Below are 15,897 nucleotides of genomic sequence, written 5' to 3'. Positions count from 1 at the left end.
TGGATACGTCCCTGTCAGCCCAGTACTGTGGTATGTCTGATCAGGCGTTTATTATGTATGGGTCACTTGCTTTGAAACATCCTCTACGCAAAATGATGAAGTTATGTATGTTAAAATATGTTCAAGTATGCAGCATGTTTATGAAAAGTTTAAGTTATGGCACGTCGAAGTATGTATGTACGTATGTTCAAGTTTATTATGCAAGTTCAAGTTCCAATTATGTATGTCCTATTTTAAAGTTGCATGCGACCTTAATATGTAGTACTAGTTATTCCAGTTTATACGTGTTGAGTCTTTAGACTCACTAGACTTGATCGATGCAGGTGACTATGTTGAGGAGACAGGAGGTGATGACCAAGGGGCAGGCTTGGGCTGAGTGGCAGGCTAAACCCGAGGACCGCAAGTTTATGTTTATGCAAATTTTTAAAATACTCTGATGTTTTGATTTGAACGTGAGACGTTTTGAGACAGTTTATTTTAGCAAAATTTTATTGGTGACGGATGATGGTGAGATTTATTTTTATGAATGTTGAGTGACGACCGTATGAATGTTTTTATTTAAGAAAATTTTTAATTCTTCCGCAAATTTTAAGTAGTGTAGAATACGGTTCGTTACAGTTGGTATCAGAGCGGTGTTCTTGTAAAGGGTTATGCCTACTGCCAGTCGCAAGAAGCAAACGAAGTCACACCTCAAGTCTGTAAGTTTTAAAGTTTTGAGCTATGCTATGTATTACGCATTAAGTCATGATTTCAGCATGTCTATGTTTTAAGTTCAATTTACGTGCATCATAAAATATTGATATATGTTCATGCATGTTGGGTTTACGTGTTGGGTAATTTGTTGGAACAGTATGCCTCCTAGACGTGTGATCGACCGTGAAACAAGGGAGGAGAACAGAGAGCACCGAGTAGAGGACAGGGAACATCGAGATGAGGAGAGGGCCAATCCTCCTCCACCTCCACCACCAGATATGCAGGCTCAGATGCTTGCTGGCATGACGCAATTCTTCGCACAATTTGCTAGGAACCAGACTGTTGCAGGCCGCGAGGAGAGGCCTAGACCGGAGGCAGTATATGAGAGGTTCCGGAGGATGAGCCCGAAGGAGTTCTCGGGTACTACTGACCCGATGGTGGCGGAGGGATGGATCAAGTCCATCGAGGTGATATTTGACTTCATGGAGCTGCCGGACGCTGACAGGGTCAGATGTGCTATATTCTTATTAACTGGAGACGCTAGGTTGTGGTGGGAAAGTGCATCTGTGGCAGTCAACTTGCAAGTGCTGCCTTGGAATGGTTTTAAAGAGGTTTTCTACTCCAAGTACTTCACTGAGGAAGTACGAACCCGACTCACCAACGAGTTCATGACGCTGCGGCAAGGAGACAGTAGCGTGGCAGATTTTGTTAGGAAGTTTGAGAGGGGATGTCACTTCGTGCCCCTCATTGCAAATGATGCCCAGGCAAAGTTGAGGCACTTCTTAAATGGTTTGCGGCCGATCTTGCGCCGTGACGTGAGGGTAGCTGGCCCTACTTCTTATGCAGTTGCAGTCTCTAGAGCTCTGGCTGCAGAACAAGACCAGCGGGATATTGAGGCGGACAGGCAGGGCAAGAGGCCCTATCAGGCTCCACCGCAGCCACACCATCAGCAGCAGAATCAGCGACCCCACTTTAAGAAACCGTATCAGGGGCCGCCAGGAAAGAAACTTTTTCAGGGACCGCCGAAGGGCAAGGGTCCCGTTCAGCAGCAAGGGGCGCCGCAGAGGCCCGTTGTTTACCCAGTGTGCCAGAAGTGCAACCGTCAGCATCCCGGACAGTGCCTATGGGGATCCGGGAAATGTTTTAAATGTGGGGCTACAGATCACGTGCTGAAAGAGTGCCCACAGTGGAAGCAACCAACCCAGGGCAGAGTATTTGCCATGCATGCACAGGAGGCGGACCCAGACACCACCCTACTGACTGGTAAACTTTTCTACCTAAGCTCGGTATTATATTGTCTTGCATGTGGAATTTTCTTCTTGGGATTATTAGCGTGCTATTAATACTTTGGGTACCTAAGGTTATTGAGTTCTATTGTGCTTAAGGTTTATGGTATAAATTTTGAGATATAAGTTAGTTTGTGTTGTGCTAACGCGTCTCAGGAAACATTTTCATTAAGAGACTATCCACAACCGCGTTGATAGACTCAGGAGCCACTCACTCCTTCATATCAGAGACGTTTGCCAATCATTTAGACCTCAAGTCCATCGGCCTAGACGTGAATTTTTCGGTAGTAGTCCCATCAGGGAAGAGCTGTTAGCTACCAGTGTGGTCAGAGATATCGACCTAGAACTGCATGGCCACCTAGTGTATGCAGATTTAATCATATTGCCGATGCCAGAATTCGACATTATCTTGGGCATGGACTGGCTGACTAAGAATAGAGTTCTGATAGATTTTCAGAAGAGGTCAGTTTTAGTTAGACCGCCGGGCATGGAGCAATTTCTTTTTGAGCCAGCCAGATGGAGAAGCTTTCCTCGCATGATTTCATGCATGCAGGCGAGGAGTTTGATCTCCAAGGGATGTCAGGCCTTTTTGGCTAGTATTATTTCAACGCCTGACGTGTCCACTCCATCCTTATTCAGAAGGTGCCAGTAGTCAAGCGAATTTCCAGACGTCTTTCCTGATGACGTCACCGGTCCTTCCACCAGAGAGAGAGGTGGAGTTTGCAATCGATCTCGTGCCAGGCACAGCGCCAATCTCTAAGGCGCCATACAGGTTAGCTCCAGCTGAGATGTTAGAGCTCAAGCAGCAGATTCAAGAGCTCCTCGACAAAGGCTTTATCCGCCCTAGTTTCTCACCGTGGGGCGCACCAGTGCTCTTTGTGAAGAAGAAGGATGGGAGCATGAGGTTGTGCATCGATTACCGTGAACTAAACAAGGTAACGATCAAGAACAAATACCCGTTGCCTAGAATCGAAGACTTGTTCGATCAGTTGCAGGGAGCTACCGTGTTCTCTAAGATAGATCTTCGATCAGGGTATCATCAGCTGAAAGTTAAGGATGCAGATGTTCATAAGACGGCTTTCAGGACCAGATACGGGCATTACGAGTTCTTAGTAATGCCGTTTGGATTGACCAACGCTCCAGCAATTTTCATGGATCTCATGAACCGAGTATTTCAGCCGTTCCTCGATCAAGTTCGTCATAGTATTCATTGACGACATTCTTATTTACTCGAAGAGCCATGAGGAGCACAACCAGCATTTGAGGACAGTTTTGCAGACCTTGCAGAGTCGCAAGTTATTTGCGAAGTTCAGTAAGTGTGAATTTTGGCTGCAGAAAGTTGCATTTTTGGGGCATATAGTATCCAGCAGTGGTATTGAGGTGGACCCATCGAAAGTAGCAGCCGTTAAGGAATGGGTTGAGCCAAAGAACGCATCAGAAATCCGCAGCTTTTTGGGTTTAGCAGGCTACTACCGTAAGTTTATCAAGGGATTTTCGTCCATAGCATGTGCCGCTCACCTCACTAACCAAGAAAAATGCAAAGTTTGTGTGGAGCGAGGAATGCCAGAAGAGCTTCGACACCTTGAAGCAAGCTCTTATTTCAGCGCCAGTGCTAGCCATGCCGACAGGGCAAGGCGAGTTTGTGCTTTATACCGATGCATCTAAGCTCGGATTAGGCGCAGTGTTGATGCAGCAAGGTCGGGTCATAGCTTATGCTTCCAGACAAGTTAAAGGTGCACGAGAAGAACTACCCGACGCACGACCTTGAATTAGCCGCCGTTGTCTTTGCATTGAAGATTTGGAGACATTACTTATACGGCGAGAAATGCCAGATCTTCACCGACCACAAGAGCCTCAAATACTTCTTCACGCAGAAAGAGCTGAATATGAGACAGAGAAGGTGGTTAAAACTTGTGAAAGATTACGACTGCGAGATTAGCTACCATCCGGGAAAAGCTAATGTTGTCGCAGACGCCTTGAGCAGAAAAGTGGCAGTGGTAGCTCAGTTGTCATCTCAGAGACCACTACAGTCGGAGATTCAGAAGTTTGGTCTAGAGATTTATCGTGATGGCAAGGCTCCTAGGCTGTCTAATCTGACAGTCAAATCTGATTTGCTAGTCCGAATCCGAGCAGGTCAGTCTTCGGATGAGCAGTTACAGAAATGGAGACTGAAAGACGAAGCCAAGGGCAGTGTGCTGTACACAGTTTCAGACGGCATTGTGAGATACAGAGGTAGAATGTGGGTGCCTAGCGTTGGTTCGATCAGACAGGATATTTTGACAGAGGCACACGCATCTCCGTATTCCATTCACCCAGGAGGCACCAAGATGTACAAAGACCTTCAGTTATTGTATTGGTGGCCAGGGATGAAGCGAGACATCCGTAGGTTCGTATCAGAATGTCTCACTTGTCAGCAAGTAAAAGCTGAACATCAGAGACCAGCAGGGTTGGTAAGGTCACTCCCCATCCCCGAGTGGAAGTGGGAGAACATTACTATGGATTTTGTTGTTGGGTTGCCGAGATCAGTCAGAGGATCAAATTCTATTTGGGTTATAGTGGACCGACTCACTAAATCAGCGCATTTCCTGCCAGTGAAGACGACTTTCTCCATGACCCAGTATGCGGATCTTTATATCCAGGAGATCGTCCGATTGCATGGTTTCCCAGTCTCTATTGTGTCCGACAGGGACCCGAGGTTTACATCGTCCTTCTGGAAGAGCTTACATGCAGCCATGGGGACGAAGTTGCTTTTCAGTACAGCGTTTCACCCGCAGACAGATGGCCAGTCTGAGCGAGTGATTCAAGTTTTAGAGGACTTGCTAAGGGCGTGCATGATTGATTTTCAAGGAACGTGGGAATCTAGACTACCTCTAGTGGAGTTCACAGTACAACAACAGCTTCCAAGCATCTATTGGTATGGCTCCCTATGAGGCGTTGTACGGGAGGAAGTGCAGATCACCAGTTCATTGGGATGAAGTTGGTGAGAGAACAGAACTTGGTCCAGAAATAGTTCAGCAAACTGCAGACGTGGTGGTCAAGATTCATGACAGAATGAAGACCGCCCAGAGCCGTCAGAAGAGCTATGCAGATAAAAGGAGGAGAGATCTCGAGTTTGCCGTAGGAGATCACGTTTTTATCAAGATAGCACCTATGAAGGGTGTTATGAGATTTGGAAAGAGAGGTAAGTTGAGTCCGAGGTTTATTGGACCGTTTGAGATCTTGGACAGAGTTGGGACGCTAGCGTATCGTGTAGCCCTTCCGCCGAATCTGGCCGGGGTGCACAATGTGTTCCATGTCTCGATGCTGAGAAAATATTTGGCTAATCCTTCTCATGTTCTGAGTTATGAGCCGCTGCAGTTGACTCCAAACCTGTCTTACGAGGAGAAACCAGTCCAAATCCTAGACAGACAGGAGCGCAGACTTCGGAACAAGACGACTAAGTTGGTCAAAGTCCAATGGCTGAATCAATCGGTGGAAGAAGCCACTGGGAGTCAGAGGCCGACATGAGACTTCGCTACCCGGAGTTGTTCGGTAAGACTTAATTTCGAGGACGAAATTTTTATAAGTGGGGGAGGAACTGTAGTGCTCAAATTTAATACACGTATAAACCCATGCATTCATTTAAGTATTAAATCATTTAAATTAATTTTAAATGGGTTTTGGCGATGCATGATTTATTTAAATGCATTATTTTAAATTATTTATGTTTATGTGATGCACGTTAAAATGTCTTTCGAGTTTCATGTTTCAGGCGATCATTCGAGGCGGGATTGAGGAAAAGACCCGGTGACGATTTTTGGCAAGTTTAGATATGGTATTTTATTTTAAGTTAAGTTTGGGGGCATTTTAATTAATTTAATGAGTTTTAGCATTTTTGTGCCTAAATATTTAATTAGTAATTTTAAGACTTGTAAACTTTCAAAATCTAATTTGGTGTGTTATATTTTAGTTAAAGAGTTTTATTTAAAAGATTAAGTGTGAGTTAATGTTTTGATTAGTAGACTATTATTTTTTTAATTAAGCAAAAGTTAGTCTTTTAATTAATTGAAACACACGCCTCACACACACACACACACTTTTACACACACCTAAAAATCGTGTATTACACACACAACACAAACACATTTGTATTTTCAGATTTTTTTTTAAGAAAGAACTAGGGTTCTTAGTCCTTAGAGCAGCCGCCCCTCTCCCCTCATAATTTCCAGCAAGATTTTCGTGTGTTTCCTCAAGAATTTTAGCGCCACAATCGCCCCGGATCAACCTCGCTCTTATCTCCGCTTCGGTGTACGTCGTTTCGGTAACGTTATCATCAAAAAGGCACGTATACTCTGTTCTTGCTGTGTCGATCAAGTCATATTATGCGTTGTGTCGATTTTTATGCGTAAAAGTTATGTATGATGATAGTAGTTTGAGCGGATCATGAATCGGATCAATTTCGAAGGAAAATTTTTAGATCTAAAACTCGTTTTTTACTGTTCATGTCAAAACTGCGATTTTTCTGTTCATATTTTGGGAAAACTTTCAACGGCAAAAACGTGTAACTTTTCGATACCTTCGATTTGATATATGATTCGAAATTTTTGGACAAATATTGAGTGAGTTATGGCATTTTTCGTGGGACTGCTCAAACTGCGTTTCAGAAAAGTTATGATTTTGATAATTCTTGAAGTTTCAGTGTTGCAGGCTTCGTTGGAAACTGACGGGCGATCGTTGCTGCGTATAAGCATGCTAGTTTTGAGGTTTGGTGTATTTTTAAGATTTTGATGCAAGTTGTTAGGCGTTTGAATGAGTTTAAAGTTGTAGGAAAGGGATTGAGGTTAATTGCATAATTGGTGTTGCGTTGTGTAGTATAGTGGACGTCGTATTGTGAGGTGTTTGTATAAGTTTCGATGCAATGTTATGGGGTTCTAAGAAGAGTCCTAAGATGGTAAATTTCGTTCCATTGATGTGCAATTGTGAGATTAGGCAGGTGCATAAGTTTTCTCGCAGGTTTCGAAGCAACAAGCGAACACGGACCCAAACACGGACCCGGGCACGGGGTCCGTGCCTTTGTTATTCCTTCAGTGTCAATTTTGCGAGACAGCACGGACCCTTACACGGATGAGGGCACGGGGTCCGTGCCTTTGGGTTTCACTTAGTGTCTTTTTCCAGTATCTACACGGACCCTTACCCGGACCCTGACACGGGGTCCGTGCCTTTGCTTCCTTTCAATGTCTTCTTCCAGAGTCTACACGGACCCCATCCGGACCCGAGCACGGGGTCCGTGCCCCTTCCGTTTCCCGACACACTCTAGGCAGTATGTACACGGACCCTCTCCCGGACCCAAGCACGGGGTCTGTGTACCCTTGTTTTTGGGAAATATTTGTAAGTTCATTTTAAGTTTGATGTTATGGGTTAGTGCAAGGATTATTAAGGGCGTGTCGTGGCAAATCGTAGAAGGTCCTAAGGTATGATTGAACTTGAGAGTAAGCATGTGTTTTCTATGTCTAAGCAATGCAAGTTAAGTATGAAATTCACGTTAGTAAGTTGCAGCAACGGCCCCAATCGAAGTCCAACGAATCCCTCAACGCCAAGTAAGTATGTATGACGTGCAGAGAAAATATGTTTAAGTTTTTGAGGTATGCTAATTGACTTGTGACCAAATTATGAATGGGTTTGGAAGTCGGTGAACGTGGCCGAGGACCTCTCCGCCCCGTTAAATTATGAACGGGTTAGATCGTGGTTGGAAAGCGTTAAATTATGAACGGGGACCAACCAGCCCGTTAAATTATGAACGGGGATCTCATGTATGCGACAGTGGATACGTCCCTGTCAGCCCAGTACTGTGGTATGTCTGATCAGGCGTTTATTATGTATGGGTCACTTGCTTTGAAACATCCTCTACGCAAAATGATGAAGTTATGTATGTTAAAGTATGTTCAAGTATGCAGCATGTTTATGAAAAGTTTAAGTTATGGCACGTCGAAGTATGTATGTACGTATGTTCAAGTTTATTATGCAAGTTCAAGTTCCAATTATGTATGTCCTATTTTAAAGTTGCATGCGACCTTAATATGTAGTACTCGTTATTCCAGTTTATACGTGTTGAGTCTTTAGACTCACTAGACTTGATCGATGCAGGTGACTATGTTGAGGAGACAGGAGGTGATGACCAAGGGGCAGGCTTGGGCTGAGTGGCAGGCTAAACCCGAGGACCGCAAGTTTATGTTTATGCAAATTTTTAAAATACTCTGATATTTTGATTTGAACGTGAGACAATTTTGAGACAGTTTATTTTAGCAAAATTTTATTTGTGACGGATGATGGTGAGATTTATTTTTATGAATGTTGAGTGACGACCGTATGAATGTTTTTATTTAGAAAATTTTTAATTCTTCCGCAAATTTTAAGTAGTGTAGAATACGGTTCGTTACAGCAGTAGCTCCGTGGACGTAGCTTATATTTGGTGAACTACGTAAATCTTTGTGTTCTTGTTAATTATTTTATTCCGTGATTTTGTTACTATATTATCATCATTATCGACATCGTTTCGATGTAATTACCCAACACCTATGTATTGATATATGTACCCCATAAAAAGTTTTGATCACAATATATATGATTACCAAATGTTGTAGACAAAAAATCCCAACAAGGAACGAAGGAATGGAAAGTGCCCTCTTAGTCTTGAGAAAGTCGGGCTGATGTTGGGACCATTAGGATTCAGGAGCGATGTGCATATATACGTAGAATCACGTGACATATATGGAGATGATGAATCACTGGCACCTCTGAAGCCCTCTTCCCAAATTTTCACACTAAAGAAAGCCTTCCAATCAAGGAAGAACTATTAGAGTTTTCTATTGGAGTATCGTTTTTTCATACTTCAGACACAACATAAGTTTAAAAATTTTAGTTTTGACGTTCAACCATTCCTTGAGATTTCTATGATTTAAGACAATTTCATGTGATTTATAATAATATTTATTCTTATTCGAATTTACCTTAATTATTATCATTCTTTTATCAACCCCTTGATCAAGAATATCAGAACTCAAGTTTAATTGCACTCATTGGATCATGTAAGAGCGTCTAGTAGGATCGCCATGTGATCCCTAATGTATCATTGGCAGTGCATACAAAAACCTTAATTTATGGTTAGCGTACATTATTGTCCTTTTAACTTATATATCCCGATCGAATCTGCAACCATTGATTTATCGAGAATTGCATATAAATTTCATAACGATGTGATATATCTTTGAGTAATAACAGAGACATGGTATGTGAAACTGAGGAAATATATTTCCAAAATGCACATGTCTTGCTCTGGCTAGAGATTTCTTACACTATTAACTCATCAGATCACATAGGATATTTTCACCCGTATACAAACAGTGAATCTCCAACTACAATACATTGGTTCATACATATTTTGAAATTACACTTAACCTCGTGACCTAATGACCCTCAATAGAGTCGGTAAATTGATCAAAGTGCATGCTAGTACGTAGAGCTTCTACGTTGTCCCGATAAGTGATATACCCTTGGACAATCAAGGGAAGGGTTGTTCATTGTATCATTATGTGATCACACATCTGTATGAATCGACATCTCTATGCCTTTACCAATGAAACATGATGTTTACATAACAGATGTTGGTATCAAACTCAAGCATCTTTATCCTTATTCTAGACGGCTGATTCAATTAGAGACTTTTTTAGGATATATGGTACACTTCATAATGAATTTCATGATCTTACGTTGAGATATAGACCTCATGGTACCTTTTGTATATTCAAGAACTTTATTTATCCAACTTGTATGGATATACAGATAAAGTCATTGTCATAATTAGATAAAAACATAAAATATTAGTAATATAAATTTTGTTTTTACATCAAAGTCAATAGAACTCAAATCACAAGCGGGCTTGTTGGACATCTCTTCTAACATTTTCGTCATATTCTTCCCGCGTGGCTTCATTGGACTTTATTGTTTGCAATGAAAGTGATGTTTTTGTGGCAAATAACAACGGAAACATGGCAAGAATACTAGCTCGGAGGAAGTAATTATTGGTCAGTACTCTTTTTTGATACATGGTCACTAATTCCTCCAATAAAAATCGTCTTGTTTATTTGGTGCAGGAGATATTTTGAACACAAGCCAACAATTCGCCCGAATGGGATGGCAAGACTTTGCTTCGCAGGTGCGAAAATCCCAAGTTGGTTTCATGTGAGACCCTGATGAGGTGAAGGCAGGAAATTGGGTTCTGTATTCCACGAAAACCCGCAGCCTTGCATCCGTAAAAAGTACTCTGAATCGAGGAACAATGTTGGAGATGAACTGCCGTCAGAAGATGACCAAGTTTCACCAGACACAAGTTTTAGTGAATATTCCAGTAGACTTTGATTCAGAATGTGGCTTAAATTATGCAAAAAAATTCTGGTCTCCCTTAAATTTTTAGGAGCATGCACAAGAAGTTTTGGATGAACCATTTTACGAAAGCTAAATGGAGATAGCTTACTGGAGCGCGCACCCAACGGTTTTCCGAATTCAACTAACTTCACTAACATAAACTACATCCTTATTCGTTTTTTCCCTAAAAGAAATTAAACTGCATACATATCTATATATAACACAAAAGATCTCAATGTGTAATTTTCAGAAAAAAATAATTCAAAAAATGGAAAGTTCAAATTTCATAAATTCTTTTAATAATTTAGGAGAATTTCTCATTCTTTTAATGAAATATCTTTGTCGTTAAATTCATTAGCTACTTTTACAAACTTTAAATATATCATTAAACTACCATTAATTAAGAATAAAATGGATTGTTAGAAAAAAAACGAACAAACATATATACATTGGAACGGAAGAAAACACAATCAAAATCAAAACATCTAAGAAGTAAAAAAATTTCCTCCGTTCAACAAAATGCAAATGTCCTAAAGGAACTTATTATCTTAAAAAAGAGTACTAAAAAGGGAAAAAACATAATTCTGGATACGAATGAGCAATAATTTTGTTAAACTAAATTAACATATCGAACAGAATTAATTCAAACATTTGTCGGTTAATTCAAAAATTCAGTTTTATTTTTTAAAAAATATTGATTTAATTGTTACACACTGTAATCTGATTAGCATACTGTTGGTTCATTAATTGTTAAACTACATTGTTGACTAGTTAGTTGACTTTACTTACTTCTTGTACATGTATAAATAGACCCACCATGTGCATAATAAACTCTCTCGAATAAAAATTTCTCTCACTTCTGAGCTAAGAAGCATTTTCCGTTCATCTTCATTCCTCACGATCATCGATCAATTAAGCTTCAGTTGCATGATCTATGTGCACTTTAACATGGTATCAGAGCATTTTTTTCAATTGATTGATTTTCGTGTAGTAGGAAATGTATCTGCGTGAATCAATTGGATCTATGTTCGTGTAAATATGGCGGCTCAGATCTCCAATTTTAGCTTTAATGATCCTCTGTATTTGCATCCATCCGATGCCCCAGGAGTTTCGCTTGTTGTTGATCCACTAATTGGATCAGAGAATTATGGCATTTGGAGTAGAGCAATGAAGATTGCCCTACATGCTAAGAATAAACTCTGTTTTGTCGACGGTACGTATCGAAAACCAGCTGCCAATTCTCCATCTCTTTATCAATGGGAGCGTTGCAATGCAGTTGTTTTGTCATGGATTTTTTCTTCCGTATCCAAGGAGATTTTCTGCGGGCTTGTTTATGCGAAAGATGCCTTCAGTGTTTGGGCAGATTTAAAGGAACGGTTTGACAAAATTTGTGGTTCACGCATACATGCCATTCATCATGATATTGTTCGATTATCACAAGGATCAAGCACCATTTCAGTTTACTTCTCAAAGCTTAAACAATTATGGGATGAGTTAGCTTCACTGGTTACTTCTCCTTCGTGTGAATGCCCTACGTCAAGATCTTATGTTGAATACGAGCAACAACAACGGCTGATCCAATTTCTTATGGGGCTCAATGATAGTCATGGTCCAATTCGAAGTCAGATTCTTCTCATGAGTCCACTTCCATCTGTTAGTCAAGCATATTCTCTAGTTAGTCAAGAAGAATCACATAGGCAGGTGCTGACATTCCAACCAATAGCCGATGCTCCAACAACGGCTTTTTATTCTTCATCCTTCAAACAATCTGGCATCAAATGTGAGCACTGCTCAGTGCCAGACCATATGAAAGAAAATTGTTTTCGATTGATTGGTTATCCACTAGGACATAAATTACACAAAATTTTCCTCAAACCAAAGGTACTAAGGGAATTCTCCGGCCTCCGCGAGTATCTGCACACAACATAGTCAGTGATACATCTGTTGCAACTACTGATGCTTTGGGAATCACCTTTACACCTGCTCAATATGCACAGATACTTCAATTGCTTGAGAACTCTACTATTCCGCAAGAACATTCAGCAAATTTAGCAGGTACAGTTATAAGCTTGATGTCCATTTCTGTTGTTCATGATTGGATATTGGATAGTGGTGCAGATGCTCATATTTCAGGTACCTCTAATGGCCTTCAAAATCCTCAACCATGCCCTGCATCCACTGGATCAGTTCGTCTCCCCAATGGTAATTCTACCCCCATAATTTCCACTGGTTCAATTCCATTATCATCCTCTTGTACATTGCCAAATGTTCTTCATCTCCCTGATTTCAAATTCAATCTTCTATCAATATCTAAATTCACCAAAGATAACCAGTGTTGTGTGGTGTTCTATCCAACTTTTTGTTTGTTTCAGGCACTCTTGACCGAGAAGATAATGGGGATTGGTAGAATGAAAGATGGCTTGTATTACCTTGTCAATCCTTCCTCATTAGTTGTCAATCCTTCCTCATTAGTTGTGCAAAATAATCGCCTCACTGATCCTTCCTGTACTCAAGTTTCTTCTTTAATCAAAAAGTTACCAGCTTGTAATGTTTCTTCATCTCTTAATAATAACATTGATCTTTGGCATAGAAGATTTGATCACATGTCTGTTGCACGACTGAGATGCCTACCCTTTATTACACAAAATCACCTTACACAACACTGTGATATATGTCCAATGGCTAAACAAACCAGAAAGGTCTTTCCATCTGTCGAGAGGCACAAATCTCCTCATATTTTTCATCTTGTTCACATGGACATATAGGGTCCTCATCGCCACCCCACTCATGAAGGTGCTCAATATTTTCTTACTTTAGTTGATGATTTTTCGAGATGCGTATGGGTATTCTTGATGCAATTTAAAACAGAAACTCTTCGTATCTTGAAACAATTTTCCGCCTTTGTGTCAACTCACTTCCATACCCAAATCCAGCATGTTCGTTCGGACAATGGTTCCGAATTTTTTAACAATGACTGTAATGATTTCTTCAATACTCTTGGTGTCATTCATCAAAGTTCATGTCCCTATAGACCACAACAAAATGGGATAGTTGAGCGCAAACACCGTCATATTCTTAATGTGGCTTGTGCTCTCAAATTTCAAGGATCCATCCCTGATGTTTATTGGGTTTAATGCATTCTACATGCCGCATACTTGATCAATCGCACCCCAACTCCACTCCTTGAAAATAAAACACCTTTTGAAGCCCTTTTCAATAAAGTCCATTCCTTTGATCACATTAAAGTGTTTGGTTGTCTTTGTTTTGCAAAAAACCTTCGAACAACTAACAAATTTGATGTTCGTGCTAAGCCATATGTTTTCATTGGTTACCCACCTCACCAAAAAGGGTTCAAGCTTCTTGATCCTACCACTAACAAATTTACTGTATCACAGGACGTGGTGTTTCATGAACATATTTTTCCTCTTGCCAACATCTCTAAATCTTCTGCCTTATTTCCACCTTCTGCAACACTGAATTTTGAAGAAGATGCTCCATCTCTCCCACTGTCCATCCCATTATCTAGCTCACCACCCATTTCTTCTAATCCTCTAGAACCTCGGCGTTCAATCAGAAAGTCTAAACCACCCAATTGGACTAGAGATTTTGTTTGCTCTACTGTCTCCAGCCCATCTTCTTCCAACATACCATATGACTTATCCAAATTTCTTGGTTATAGTACCATTTCTGCACGTTATCACTCATATCTTGCATCCATCTCTCAATTTTCCGAACCCACCTATTTTAAAGAGGCTTCTTCTGATCCAAGATGGCAGCAGGCTATGGCGGCTGAGATTGAAGCTCTTGAGGCCAACAAAACTTGGGCAATTGTGCCACTTCCTCCGGGCAAGAAACCTATTGGATGTCGTTGGGTTTATAATATTAAGTATAATGCGGATGGAAGTGTTAACAAATTCAAAGCACGACTTGTGGTTAAAGGATATACTCAACAATATGGGATAGATTATCATGACACTTTTTCCCCTGTTGCAAAAATAGTCACGGTTCGATGCCTCTTGTCCATCGCTGCTGCCAAACGATGGCCTTTATATCAGATGGACGTCACTAATGCCTTCTTACAAGGTGATCTCACCGAGGATATATATATGTCAATTCCTCCAGGTTTTGAATGACAAAAAAAGAATTTTTCTTGCAAATTATTGAAGTCTTTATATGGGTTAAAGCAAGCTTCTCGTCAATGGAATTCGAAGTTTTGTTCTGTGATGATTTAATATGGTTTTACACAGTCGGTGCATGATCACTCCCTATTCATCAAGCGACGTGCTTCCCATATTACCATCCTTTTAGTTTATGTGGATGACATTGTTATTTCCGGCAATGATCATGAGTCTATTGTTGCTTTGAAGTCTTATCTTCATTCCAAGTTTGCTATCAAGGATCTTGGCCCTCTCAAGTATTTTTTGGGGCTCGAAGTTGCTCGGTCTATGCAAGGGATTTGTTTGAATCAGCGTAAATATGCCTTGGAATTGATTTCAGATACTGGCATGGCTGGTTGTAAGCCATATTCTACTCCGATGGAACAACACCTCAAGTTAACTTCCTCTGTTTTTTATGCGAGCTTAGCCTCCACGCAAGCTCCCTCTGCCACTGATCCACTTCTCCCTGATCCTACGGTTTTTCAAAGGCTTATTGGGCGCCTCATCTATCTCACCATTACCCGTCCTGACATCTGTTTTGCTGTCCAGCATCTCAGTCAATTCATGCAAGCTCCAAAATCATCTCACATGCGTGCAACAGAACGAGTTATTGGCTATCTGAAAGAATCTCCTGGAATGGGTCTTTTCTTATCAGCTTCCTGTGACTTCAACCTGTATGCTTATTGTGATTCGGACTGGGCATCTTGTCCCATGAGTTGTAAGTCTATTTCTGGGTATTTTATTAAACTCGGTAACTCTCCGATCTCATGGAAGTCCAAGAAACAAAGCACGGTTTCTCGATCTTCTGCGGAAGCCGAATATAGATCAATGGCCTTCACTGCATGTGAAATCGTATGGTTGCGTAGTCTCCTAACAGACATGGGTCTTTCTTTTAGCAGCCCTACTATGCTTCATTGTGATAATCAGGCGGCTCTCCACATCGCTACTAATCCATTATATCATGAACGTACAAAACATATCGAGGTTGATTGTCACTTCATCCGTGACAAAATTCGTGATCACGTCATTGCTACATCTCATGTTTCTACACACTGTCAACTCGCAGATGTGTTTACTAAGGCATTGAGCTCTGATCAACATCGTTTTCTGATGTCCAAGATTGGTCTGCTCAATATAATCCAAGCTTGAGGGGGGATGTTACACACTGTAATCTGATTAGCATACTGTTGGTTCATTAATTGTTAGACTACATTGTTGACTAGTTAGTTGACTTTACTTACTTCTTGTACATATATAAATAGACCCACCATGTGCATAATAAACTCTCTCGAATAAAAATTTCTCTCACTTCTGAGCTAAGAAGCATTTTCTGTTCATCTTCATTCATCACGATCATCGAT

At 40.9% G+C, this 15,897-nt stretch overlaps 1 protein-coding gene across 1 annotated transcript; it reads left to right on the top strand.

Annotated features, from left to right (window-relative positions):
- Positions 1-11,417: 11,417 nt before the first annotated feature.
- On the top strand, positions 11,418-12,189 carry LOC140811130 (uncharacterized). The gene is made up of 2 exons (XM_073169004.1): positions 11,418-12,080; positions 12,175-12,189. Exons 1-2 carry the CDS (start codon positions 11,418-11,420, stop codon positions 12,187-12,189), a joined length of 678 nt encoding a protein of 225 aa, XP_073025105.1.
- The last annotated feature ends 3,708 nt before the right edge of the window (positions 12,190-15,897 follow it).

This window comes from Primulina eburnea, chromosome 14, assembly GCF_022965805.1.
Source record: "Primulina eburnea isolate SZY01 chromosome 14, ASM2296580v1, whole genome shotgun sequence".
In the NCBI taxonomy this organism is placed as follows: Eukaryota; Viridiplantae; Streptophyta; class Magnoliopsida; order Lamiales; family Gesneriaceae; genus Primulina; species Primulina eburnea.
Note: the sequence above shows the minus strand (reverse complement) of the source record. Positions and strands in the feature narration are given on the sequence as shown.

What these genes read in the sequence shown, in the direction of transcription:
- LOC140811130 (XM_073169004.1), top strand. Translation starts at nt 11,418, where the DNA reads ATGGCGGCTCAGATCTCCAATTTTAGCTTTAATGATCCTCTGTATTTG.